Source organism: Zea mays, chromosome 2 (genome assembly GCF_902167145.1).
Source record: "Zea mays cultivar B73 chromosome 2, Zm-B73-REFERENCE-NAM-5.0, whole genome shotgun sequence".
NCBI classification, from domain to species: domain Eukaryota; kingdom Viridiplantae; phylum Streptophyta; class Magnoliopsida; order Poales; family Poaceae; genus Zea; species Zea mays.
Window position 1 is genome coordinate 186,261,705 of NC_050097.1, and position 12,191 is coordinate 186,273,895.

At 46.6% G+C, this 12,191-nt stretch overlaps 2 protein-coding genes and 1 long non-coding RNA gene across 4 annotated transcripts; all 3 read left to right on the forward strand.

Annotated features, from left to right (window-relative positions):
- The first annotated feature begins 3,405 nt into the window (after positions 1–3,405).
- LOC103647428 (uncharacterized) lies at positions 3,406–3,633 on the forward strand. The gene is made up of 2 exons (XR_562834.1): positions 3,406–3,455; positions 3,552–3,633. It is a non-coding gene; the product is annotated as an uncharacterized lncRNA (long non-coding RNA).
- A 154-nt stretch (positions 3,634–3,787) lies between these two features.
- Positions 3,788–4,969, forward strand: LOC109943386 (uncharacterized; the record flags this gene model as incomplete). The annotated part of the gene is made up of 4 exons (XM_020546316.1): positions 3,788–3,914; positions 3,997–4,078; positions 4,684–4,813; positions 4,910–4,969. Coding segments are annotated over exons 1-4 (399 nt in total), but the record flags the coding sequence as incomplete, so codon positions are not given.
- Positions 4,970–5,452: 483 nt separating this feature from the next.
- On the forward strand, positions 5,453–6,555 carry LOC103647429 (uncharacterized). 2 transcript variants are annotated; one of them, XM_020546317.1, is made up of 4 exons: positions 5,453–5,575; positions 5,894–5,952; positions 6,282–6,341; positions 6,495–6,555. In XM_020546317.1, exons 1-4 carry the CDS (start codon positions 5,453–5,455, stop codon positions 6,553–6,555), a joined length of 303 nt encoding a protein of 100 aa, XP_020401906.1. The 2 variants fall into 2 exon arrangements, 1 of the variants encoding a protein (XP_020401906.1); XR_002266053.2 differs by lacking the exons at positions 5,453–5,575; positions 6,282–6,341; positions 6,495–6,555 and adding an exon at positions 5,669–5,711.
- The last annotated feature ends 5,636 nt before the right edge of the window (positions 6,556–12,191 follow it).

Consider the following 12,191-nt stretch of genomic DNA (forward strand, 5'->3'; position numbering starts at 1 on the left):
GCCCTAAAAAATCAGCTGATAGAAGAACTCACTACATTATTTAGCAGAAGAGGAAGTCGAATACAGGATTTCAATTTACCAACTAGATCTGACTCACCTTGTTTAGTGAATTCAAATCGCTTTATTGATGATGAACTATCATATGACATTTCCATTATGCAAACTGAATCCGAAATGTTGACATCAAGATTAAATAATGACCAGTTGCATGCATTCAAGACTATTACAGAAACTGTTTTGGCAAACAAAGCAGGCTTTTATTTCGTGTCGGGTTATGGTGGTACAGGGAAAACATATTTATGGAATTCCATCATAACATTCCTACGTAGTCACAAACAAATAGTTCTATCTGTAGCATCATCTGGTGTGGCCTCTTTACTTCTACCAGGAGGACGAACAGCACACTCTCATTTTAAAATTCCATGTGAATTAGAAGAAACAACAGTATGTGACATCAAATGTGGCACGATGCTTTCTGAGTTAGTTCAGGTTGCATCATTAATAATATGGGATGAAGCGCTAATGAAACATAGATTTGCTTTTGAAGCTCTAGACAGGTCCTTCCGTGATACCTTGGCATCTTCGTCACCTATGGCTAAGAACTTACCCTTTGGTGGAAAGGTTGTTGTTCTAGGTGGTGATCTCAGACAAACATTGCCTGTGATTGAAGGAGGCACCCGCTCACAAATTGTTAATTCAGCAATAATCAATTCTTCTCTTTGGTCTCATGTGCACATCCTGCATCTTACACAGAATATGAGACTTCTAATGCCATCATTGTCACAAGAAGAACGACAACAACTATCACAATTTAGCAAGTGGATGCTCGATGTTGGGGAAGGCAAAATAGACGCTACATCACAAGAAGGTGAAGATGAGCCAACATGGATAGAAATTCCACAAGACTTGCTCCTAATGCCTGAAGGTGACAAAATCGCTTGTATAGTTCATACTATTTATGAAAAGCTCAATGAAAATTATATGAGACTTGAGTATTTAAAAAGTCGTGCCATATTAACTCCAACAAATGATACAGTTGACTCTATAAATGAGTACATTGTCTCTCTTAACCCTGAAGACGCAAAAGAGTATCTAAGTTGTGACAAGATAATCAAAGCACCCAATACTCATGAATCATATGATATTTTATATCCTGTTGAATTTTTAAATACATTGAATGGGAACAGCTTTCCACAGCATCGAATAATTCTCAAAAAAGGTACACCAGTCATGCTTCTCAGAAATTTGAACCGATCAGAAGGTCTATGCAATGGTACAAGATTGCTCATAACTTCCTTGTGTGACAAAGTGATTGAAGGTCAAATTATGACAGGTATTCACAGGTCAAAAATGTGCTTATTCCCCATATATCATTAACACTGAAGAATACAAAATGGCCATTCGTTCTTCAAAGACGCCAATACCCTATAAAGGTATGCTATGCAATGACAATTAACAAAAGTCAGGGGCAAACACTTTCAAATGTTGGTGTATACTTGAAAAAACTTGTTTTCACACATGGACAACTTTATGTTGCCATATCAAGAGTTACATCTAAAAAAGGTCTTTCAATCCTTATTGAAGATGACTCAGGCAAATGCAGTTCTAAGACCCGAAACATTGTATACAAAGAGGTTTTCACACGTATTGCTGAGCAAAGCTCCGATCAATAGCAAGACGTGTTCCTAATGTTATATATATATATATATATATATATATATATATATATATATATATATATATATACAGACCATTATATATATGATAGGTATGCCTTGTACCACATACATTATCAATCTCGTTATCTGCTTTATGCAATGCCAATTTGTATCTATCACTGTACATTGTCAATGACTTGCTAAGCAGTTCTACTTCTCTATGTGCAGATATACCAAGTAACAATGTTATTCACACTTGTGGCAGAATTACATCCTCAATCTACCAATGCTATCATAAGAGTGCGAGTGATCAGAAAATGGGAATTCCGAGGCGCAACAAATGATGGTCCTCTGCAACACATTAATTTGGTTCTAGCTGACGAGCAGGTACTACACTAAATGTTTCCAAAATTAATGACATTATGCAAGCCATTTGCACATATACTAATACTAGCTGACGAGTGCATATACTCGGAAAATCACATTTTATAGCCAAGCTATTCTAACATGCTTTTCATAGTTGCTTTGTATACCACTGGTATCAATTAATCGCCCAAGTTGTACCTCGAAATTACAGCAGCGAAGTAAACATTAACTTGGTATATGAAGTAAAAAGGGATAGAGCAGATAGTGAGACATTAGCTACGGATACATCAGTTCAGAAAAAGAGTCACCACTTATTCAATATTTCTGTAATCAATTGAGCCCACATCTTGTAGTCGGAAATTTACATCACAATGTTTCGTGCATGAAACACCTCTACTTAACATAGTATCAAAATGCATAGCGCAAAGACCTCAGATTTCCAGTATAGTTCTTATCTGCTCAGGAGAGTGCTTAACCAACGACCTTGGGTCAGGATAATTGTTATTTCGATCCATCGCTGCGCTGTAAATGAGCTCATAAGATTCTGCTAGAGCTCTTGCCAAACCATAGCAGGCATTTGAACGTAATCTTGGAACCTGCAGTTACTCAAATTCAGGCAAAGGAACCTTCTGTTCCAGTCACAATGCCAAAGAATGCCTTCAAGCATCTTAAAAACATTTGTAGCGACGTTTCGATAATATCTGCCAGAGCCCTTGCATCGACCTTATGTATAGCATCTTATTTGACGATCCACATTTCCTAAGAATGCTTCCAACTTCTTTATCGACAATGGCATGAATATGTACTTCGATCATAGAGCGTAGGTTGTTTAATTTACATAGCTTGTAGCAACCTTCTGGCCCATCAATGGCTCCTGAATAGCTGACAAACAGTTGATGAGGTAGACTTTGGACAAACCTACCGTCAGAAACTATCTTTATATATGGTTTCCATATCATTGCCATTAGTCACAGCATTTGCACGTAAACCATCTAAACAACACGCTATTCTCGTGGAGAACATTTGCATGTTGTTTATTCAGAAAATTTTGTAAATACACTAAATAATTTAATAAATTTCTTTGTACATCTAAGCTATCTCTTCAATGTATGCAATTTCATGTCATCTATTCTTATTATCTTACTATATGATGACAGGGTACGCCCATCCACGCTGAGATTGCAGCCGCCCTGGCAGTTGACAAAGGCTCAATGATAGAAATTGAAAAAGTATATGAGCTCAAACGCTTTCGTGTCACGCCTTCCAGAAACTATTTTAAACCTGTTGACAACAACTTCATGATACAATTCACTCTGTACACTCAAGCCAAAGTTGTCAAAGATCCACCACAAGTGTTTCCCAGATATATCTACAAGCTCACATGCTTTGAAAATATAGAAGATAACATTGACAATAGAACTTACTTGATTGGTAAGAAACATTTTGATAAATTAAAATACACTCACTTAGGTTACAAGGATATACACATCGTTTACAAGTAAATAATTTACTTATCCAATAATGTAGATGTCCTTGGAATGTTGACACAAATTAATCCTCCACATCTAATTGGCTACAACAACTCAACCATCATCAGAGACATCTTCATCAAAAATACAAGGTACAAAATTCTCCTTTATGTATTACTACTACAATCTTGCCACATAGAATGTGTGACAAGCACTATGAAATATTTGCACCACTAATCCTTATATCAGATTGTGTATTCATACTAGCTATATTGTTCTTATTTCTTCAGTGACATGTCTCTGAAAATTACTCTCTGGGGAAATCAAGCATCAAGCTTTTCTATCAGTGATGTTTACAATCAAAGCAACAACCAGCCTATTGTCATACTGCTCGTTAGATTTCTTGCTAAACGATTCAAAGGTTATGATCCAAACTTTTGAAAAGAACAATTGGATTATTTATTTCAATATGTATGATAACACATATTCTACATGTAATGTAGGTCAACCATACCTAAGCAGTACTACAGCAAGTTCATGGTACTTCAATCCTGGAATTCCTGAGGCACAGACCTACTACAACAGGTAAACAAAATAAATTTTGGATACACTTCCTTCAATACGTGCGAATGATTCTATTTAATCTGGTTCTCTTTAATCTATGTGCCCACATTTAACTGGTTCTCTTTAATCTGGTTCTCTTGAAGCAACATAAATCTGGTTCTCTTTAATTTTATGCCCACATTTGTCTAACAGTTTAATAAGCTACAGTCTACTACACTACCAGTAGTAATATTTAAACTGAAATTGTAGATAAACATTTTTTTATCATTACCTCTTTATATATTACATTCAAACCAGTTTGGTCTCCCTTTTCAGACAATATTCAATGCTTACAATTATTTTTTAACTAAAACTAACCCACAGTTTCATTTTTTTCTCTCTATAAAAAAACATAGACAGTGCAAAAGCAAAAAATCATCGCTGCCTATAATCAGTGTATACAAAAAAATATATATTTTTAAAGTAATGTTATGACTGGTTGTATTTCTTAGACACTCTTTCAGTTAAAAAAAATGATACATGCTATCCTCTTTTTCCTAAAGCGGGTTACAAGACATCCTATTGTCTTTATTTTTAAAAAATAAAAATATTGTTCATACTGATCACGATTGTGACATCATTTGAAGGTTGCAAAACAATGACCTCCAGCTAATACAACCCACAGCAGCCGAAGAAGAAATTCTGCTTTCTCAACCACCAAATTTGGAACAAAAGACTGTTGAAGAGCTGCTCAACATAGATCCAGACATGTTTCCCGTATTTACAACTAAATCCTCATATGTTTCACTTATTTAATACATCGACAATATGCTTATCTAACTTGGTACATTTTTTCTCTCTTTTATATTGCAGCCAGAAGGCTACAGATGCACTGTTACTATCTCACGCATTGTGCAAAATAGCAATGGTGGTACCCATCTTGCTCAAGGTGCCACAAATCTTCATCTCAAACTTCAACTGGATATCACTGCACATCATGTGGCTGCACAGATATTAACTTTAGGTAAATCTTAACACACACACACCTGATTTACTACCATTTATTTCATCTTAATAAAGTCTTATCTTTACTACAAACTTAATTGCTGCTTTGAAATACTCATAATTTGAATTGACAGATACAAGCTCAGCTTCATTGCTACTGATGGGACATGTGAGGCAGAGTTCTTTTGTTTTGATAGCATAGCCAGAAAAATAGTAGGAAAACCTTGTGACAACCTTGTTACAGCAGTTGCAACTTCTCAGGGTCCCCTAGCAGCCCTAGCCGCTATTGTGTGTCTGAAATTTACCCTTGCAGTTACCATCAATATGTCAGCCTACTCAGTCACAAATAGAGTGTTCTCTATTCTGTCTATTTTAACAAACCATGGAAGACAGGCCTTCATACCATCTAACATGCCTAGCCATCCTCAGCAAGAGTTGGATAGACAAGATGAAATACCTAGCCTTACGACCACACAAGACTCTCCAGCAACATCAATGGCGAAACTATCTACCTGTAGCAACGAAAGAAACGAGGTACGAAACTTCTTATTTTTCTTGCCATGTAAAACCTATTATAAACGTATCATTCTTTCATGCGTACAACTTGATGAAGTCTATTCAACAGGCACGACGTGTTCTAATATATTCAGATATGTCACATGACATAGAGGTACCTTTAGTACTACTAAATACTTATTTTCCATACACTTACAAAGTTACATATCCATTACATTTTAATACCAGATATAAATTAATACAATCAATACCCACAGAATAAATAAACCAGAACAAAATGAGCTTCCACTTTGTTATATGAAACTACATTCATAAAATTTATGCACTTAATCACAGGGTGATGCCCAGCGCATAAGTGAACTCAACAATGAAGAGTTATCGTCGCCACCGAAAAGGTATGTATTAAAAAAATAGTTGGACATAATAACAGTAGCAACAACAACCTTCTTTTAAATGCTAGATCTTATTTTCCACGCTAATACAACATTCATGATATTATATAGAATGAAACATGGCCACAGTAGCAAAGGAATACCAGATCTTACAGACCCCAAAGAGAAGAGCTCCTAGATCATCATCAACTTCATGAAGGTATAACACCATGTGCAAAACTTATTCATATATCGCAAATATATTTATACACAGTCAACATAATGTATTCCACTTACCCTTTTACGCAGCAACATTAGTACAACTCTAATACTTTTTCCTCCTTTGTACATAGGTATTTACTTATTGCACACCTATCAAGAGCACTATCACTTTTGGACCATGAATGCTGCCCTATAGATATGAACCCTATCAAGAGCACCATCACTTTTGGACCATGAATACTTCCATATATATATATATATATATATATATATATATATATATATATATATATATATATATATATATATATATATATATATATATATATATATATATATATATATATATATATGAACCTACTGTTAGACTATTTGTGGATCTGTACATATTTACTTAACACCTAGAAGCACACTGTTGCTAAGTGTTGATGTATGATGCTTGAATACTACTTAGTATATATTGTAGTCTAATTTTACTCTACAACTGGTATCAACTATTAGGGGAAAACAATATTATCTACTTATATTTTGGTTTCTTGCATACATATTGTATACTCATATCATGTTTAAATTTATTTTACATATCTGGGTACTCACAAAATTCTTAAGCTATATATGGTGACGCGCGCCCAGGCGCGCGCTAAACACTAGTACTACAGACAAAGACACAAAGAAAGATGCTGGAGGCCGGAAGCCACCGCATCAGAACACTGGTTAAAAACTTCTTTTGCCGTGCCTTCGGATGGGCAGTCGTGGACATACAGATCATGATGACTTAATTTAAAAAGAGAAGCCGATGGCAGGGATAATTAAACAAAAAATATAATTCATATTAAATAAATAAAAGTAAGAACTTTAAGAAAAGAAAATTACTAGCTCATAAAAACAATCAATACAATAGTACTCTTTAGTATGTTTCTATTTCACTTTTTCCGCACCTTCTTCGTTTAGTTTTAATTATTTGGTTAATTTTTTTAAGCCAAATATCTTGTTCCTCGTCTAATTTTATATATTTAGATAATTTTTAAGGCTATTTTGTTGGCCCTTTCATATCTCTCTGTGCGGATCTGCGGGAGGTGTTGCTAGCTGGCCTGCTTGTCCCAATATGGTGATATGGTCAACGGGCGTGTTGAGATCAGTTCAATGGGGCAATGGCGCATGCGGCGTGCCGCTCGCTGCTCTGCTCCCAAACCAAACGGATCTATGCAAATCAGACGCCGTTGACTTAGAGACACCGCTAATAAAGACGCCTAGTGTACGATAAGTCGTGTCTCACTCTCAGTGTGATTTGAACAGCGCCAAATGCTGGATGCTGTGGAAGAGCAATACACGGCTTGTCGCAAACTGCCTTTTACTTTCTGAATTTCTCGACTGGTCAGTATGTTTTTATTTCTTCTAGTATAGAAAAGAATATCTTTAATTCCGAAAATTTTCTCCGAAACTATAGTTGTCGGGGACCATAATTAGGGGTACCCTCAAGACTCCTAATTCTCAGCTGGTAATCCCCATCAGCACAAAGCTGTAAAGGCCTAATGGGTGCGACTAAGTAAGGGATCGGTCCATTCGAGGGACTCGATCACGCCTCGCCCGAGCCCAGCCTCGGGCTAGGGCAGCCGACCCCGGAGGATCTCCGTCTCGCCCGAGGCCCCCCTCCAGCGACGAACATACTTCCGGCTCGCTCGAGGCCCAGTCTTCGCCAAGAAGCAACCCTGGCCAAGTCGCCACGCCAACCGACCAACTTGCAGGGGCATTTAATGCAAAGGTGGCCTGACACCTTTATCCTGACGCACGTCCTCCAGTCGACGGAGCCGAAGTGACCGCAGTCACTTCGCCGCTCCACTGACTGGCCTGACAGAAGGACAGCGCCGCCTGCGCCGCTCTGACTGCTGTGCCACTCGACAGAGTGAGGCTGACAGGCTGCCAGGCCCGGCCTCAGGCGCTGTAGGAAACTCCGCTCCGCCCGACCCAGTGCTCGGACTCGGGCTCAGTCCCGGAAGACGGCGAACTCCGCTCCGCCCGACCCAGGGCTCGGACTCGAGCTCAGTCCCGGAAGACGGCGAACTCCGCTCCGCCCGACCCAGGGCTCGGACTCGGGCTCAGTCCCGGAAGACGGCGAACTCCGCTCCGCCCGACCCAGGGCTCGGACTCGGGCTAAGCCCCTGAAGACGACGAACTCCGCTCCGCCCGACCCAGGGCTCGGACTCGGGCTCAGCCCCTGAAGACGACGAACTCCGCTCCGCCCGACCCAGGGCTCGGACTCGGGCTCAGCCCCTGAAGACGATGAACTCCGCTTTGCCCGACCCCAGGGCTCGGACTCAGCCCTGGCCTCAGCCAACGGTCTCCGCCTCGCCCGACCCGGGGGCTCGGACTCGACCTCGGCCACGGAAGACAGACTCGACCTCGACCTCGGAGGAGCCTCCACATCGCCCAACCTAGGGCGCGGACCGACCACGTCAACAGGAGGCGCCATCATTACCCTACCCCAAGCTGACTCAGGCTACGGGGAACAAGACCGGTGTCCCATCTGGCTCGCTCCGCCAGACAAGTAATGATGGCGCCCCGCACGCTCTATGACGACGGCGGCTCTCAGCCCCCTTACCGAAGCAAGAGGACGTCAGCAAGGACTCGACAGCCCCGACAGCTGCCCTTCCGCCAGGCTCCAGCGCTCCTCCGACGGCCACGACACCACACGAACCGGGTGCCAAAACCTCTCCGGCTGCCACGATGGCATGTACTTAGGGCGCTAGCTCTCCTCCGCTAGACACGTTAGCACTCTGCTACACCCCCCATTGTACACCTGGATCCTCTCCTTACGCCTATAAAAGGAAGGACCAGGGCCCTCTTACAGAGGGTTGGCCGCGCGGGGAAGAGGACGGGACTGGCGCTCGCGTGAGGCCGCTCGCTCCCCCTCCCGCGTGGACGCTTGTAACCCCCTACTGCAAGCGCACCCAACCTGGGCGCGGGACAAACACGAAGGCCGCAGGATTTCCACCTCTCTCACGCCCGTCACCTTTCCCCCTTCACGCTCTGTCTCGCGCCGACCCATCTGGCCTGGGGCACGCGACGACATTTCACTCGTCGGTCCAGGGACCCCCCCGGTCTCGAAACGCCGACAGTTGGCGCGCCAGGTAGGGGCCTGCTGCGTGTTGACGAACAGCTTCCCGTCAAGCTCCAGATGGGCAGTCTCCAGCAACCTTTCCAGCCCGGGACGGTGCTCCGTTTCGAGAGTCTTGAGTTCATGTCCCTCGACGGCAGCTACGACATGATAATCCTTCCCCCGTCGTGCGACAACGACAATGGCGGCCGACAGCCCGCCTTCCGGCGGCGGAATCGACGACGTCTTCCCCGTGTGGTGGAAGAACAACATCCGAGCTCACCCCGCCCTCTCCCCCGCCGACGGAGGAGGAGGCGGGGCAACCAAGGCCAAGCAGGAGGCGGCACCTTGTCGGCTGTCGAGCAAGTCGACGGCGCCGGCACCCCAACGGGGGGCGCGTCGGGCATCGACCTTGCGTTTGAGACGAAGACGGGCGCCGTCTCCCCGCAACACGCCAATTCCAAGCAAATGGACGACGCCAGCACGCTCGCGAAAGGCTTGCTGGGCGTCACCCTTGTACCTGAGACAACGGTGCAGTCAGACCCTGACGTGACTGAGTCACCGCCCGTCGACCAAGAGGTACCCACCGATTCCCATCTCGCGCCTCTTGGATTCAGCCTCGACCCGCCAAGCGGCTTCGCTTTGGCGGACGCTCTCGTAGAGGCGAGTCCGAACCCTCTGGGGTATCGTATGCGGTCACCCTGGGACCGGCTGACGGACGTCTCGACCTACGGGCCCTCGGGGTCTGAGGAAGATGACGTGCCCGACTTCTGTTGGGATTTCTCTGGACTTGGTAACCCCAGTGCCATGCGGGACTTCATGACCGCATGCGACTACTGCCTTTCCGATTGTTCTGACGGTAGCCGCAGCCTCGGCGACGAGGACTGCGGCCCAAGTCGTGAATGTTTCCACGTCGATCTAGGGGGTCCCTCCGAAGGCAACCACCTTGGTATGCCAGAGAACGATGATCTCCCTAGGCCTGTGCCTCGCGTTGACATCCTACGGGAGCTAGCTGTGGTCCCCGTTTCGACGGGGGGTCATGACCCACAGCTCGAGCAAATCCGCGGGGTGCAGGCCAGGCTCGACGAGGGAGCAGGAACACTTGAGCCGATCCGCCGGGACGTCGGGCAGGAATGGGCGGGCCAACCTCCGGCCGGAGAAATGCGTCATCTACCCCAGGGTATCCAGCACCGCATCGCCGACGATGTTAGGGTAAGGTCGCCGCCCGCTTCCAGTGGGGTCGGCCAGAACCTGGCTGCAGCGGCAATGCTCCTCCGCGTGATGCCGGAGTCGTCAACCACCGAGGGGCGGCGAATTCAGGGAGAGCTCAAGAATCTCCTGGAGGGCGCCGCGGTCCGACAGGCCGAAAGCTCCGCCTCCCGAAGGCAGGGGTACCCCTCGGAACATCGCGCCGCGACTTCCCGATTCATGCGGGAAGCCTCGGTCCACACCGGGCGCACGCGCAACACAGCGCCTGTGGCCCCGGGTCGCCTCGGCAACGAGCACCATCACCGCGACCGTCGAGCCCACCTCGACGAGAGGGTGCGCCGAGGCTACCACCCCAGGCGTGGGGGACGCTATGACAGCGGGGAGGATCGGAGTCCCTCGCCCGAACCACCCGGTCCGCAGGCTTTCAGCCGCGCCATACGACGGGCGCCGTTCCCGACCCGGTTCCGACCCCCGACTACTATCGCAAAGTACTCGGGGGAAACGAGACCGGAACTGTGGCTCGCGAACTACCGGCTGGCCTGCCAACTGGGTGGAACGGACGATGACAACCTCATCATCCGCAACCTCCCCCTGTTCCTCTCCGACACCGCTCGCGCCTGGTTGGAGCACCTGCCTCCGGGGCAGATCTCCAACTGGGACGACCTGGTCCAAGCCTTCGCCGACAATTTCCAGGGCACGTACGTGCACCCTGGGAACTCCTGGGACCTCCGGAGCTGCCGACAGCAGCCGGGAGAGTCTCTCCGGGACTACATCCGGCGATTCTCGAAGCAGCGCACCGAGCTGCCCAACATCACCGATTCAGATGTCATCGGCGCGTTCCTCGCCGGCACCACTTGCCGCGACCTGGTGAGCAAGCTGGGTCGCAAGACCCTCACAAGGGCGAGCGAGCTGATGGACATCGCCACCAAGTTTGCCTCTGGCCAGGAGGCGGTTGAGGCTATCTTCCGGAAGGACAAGCAGCCCCAGGGCCGCCCACCGGAAGATGCCCCCGAGGCGTCAACTCAGCGCGGCGCCAAGAAGAAGGGCAAGAATAAGTCGCAAGCGAAACGCGACGCCGCCGACGCGGACCTTGTCGCTGCCGCCGAGTACAAGAACCCTCGGAAACCCCCCGGAGGTGCCAACCTCTTCGACAAGATGCTCAAGGAGTCGTGCCCCTATCATCAGGGGCCCGTCAAGCACACCCTTGAGGAGTGTGCCATGCTTCGACGCCACTTCCACAGGGCCGGCCACCCGCGGAGGGTGGCAGAGCTCGCGACGACGACAAGAAGGAAGATCACCAGGCGAGAGAGTTCCCCGAGGTCCGCGACTGCTTCATGATCTACGGTGGGCAAGCGGCGAACGCCTCGGCTCGGCACCGCAAGCAAGAGCGTCGGGAGGTCTGTTCTGTGAAGGTGGCGGCGCCAGTCTACCTAGACTGGTCCGATAAGCCCATCACCTTCGACCAAGCCGACCACCCCGACCACGTGCCGAGCCCGAGGAAATACCCGCTCGTTGTCGACCCCATCATCGGCGACGTCAGACTCACCAAGGTCCTCATGGACGGAGGCAGCAGCCTCAACATCATCTACGCCGAGACCCTTGGGCTCCTGTGTGTCGATCTGTCCTCGGTCCGGGCAGGCGCTGCGCCTTTCCACGGGATCATCCCTGGGAAGCGCGTCCAGCCCCTCGGACGACTCGACCTTCCCGTCTACTTCGAAGCACCCTCCAACTTCCGAAG

Coding starts and splice junctions, on each gene's coding strand:
- LOC103647429 (XM_020546317.1), top strand. CDS start 5,453: ATGCCTAGCCATCCTCAGCAAGAGTTGGATAGACAAGATGAAATACCT. Junction 5,576..5,893: donor GTAGCAACGAAAGAAACGAG/GTACGAAACTTC, acceptor ACTTAATCACAG/GGTGATGCCCAGCGCATAAG. Junction 6,342..6,494: donor TTGGACCATGAATGCTGCCC/TATAGATATGAA, acceptor TATATATATATA/TATATATATGAACCTACTGT.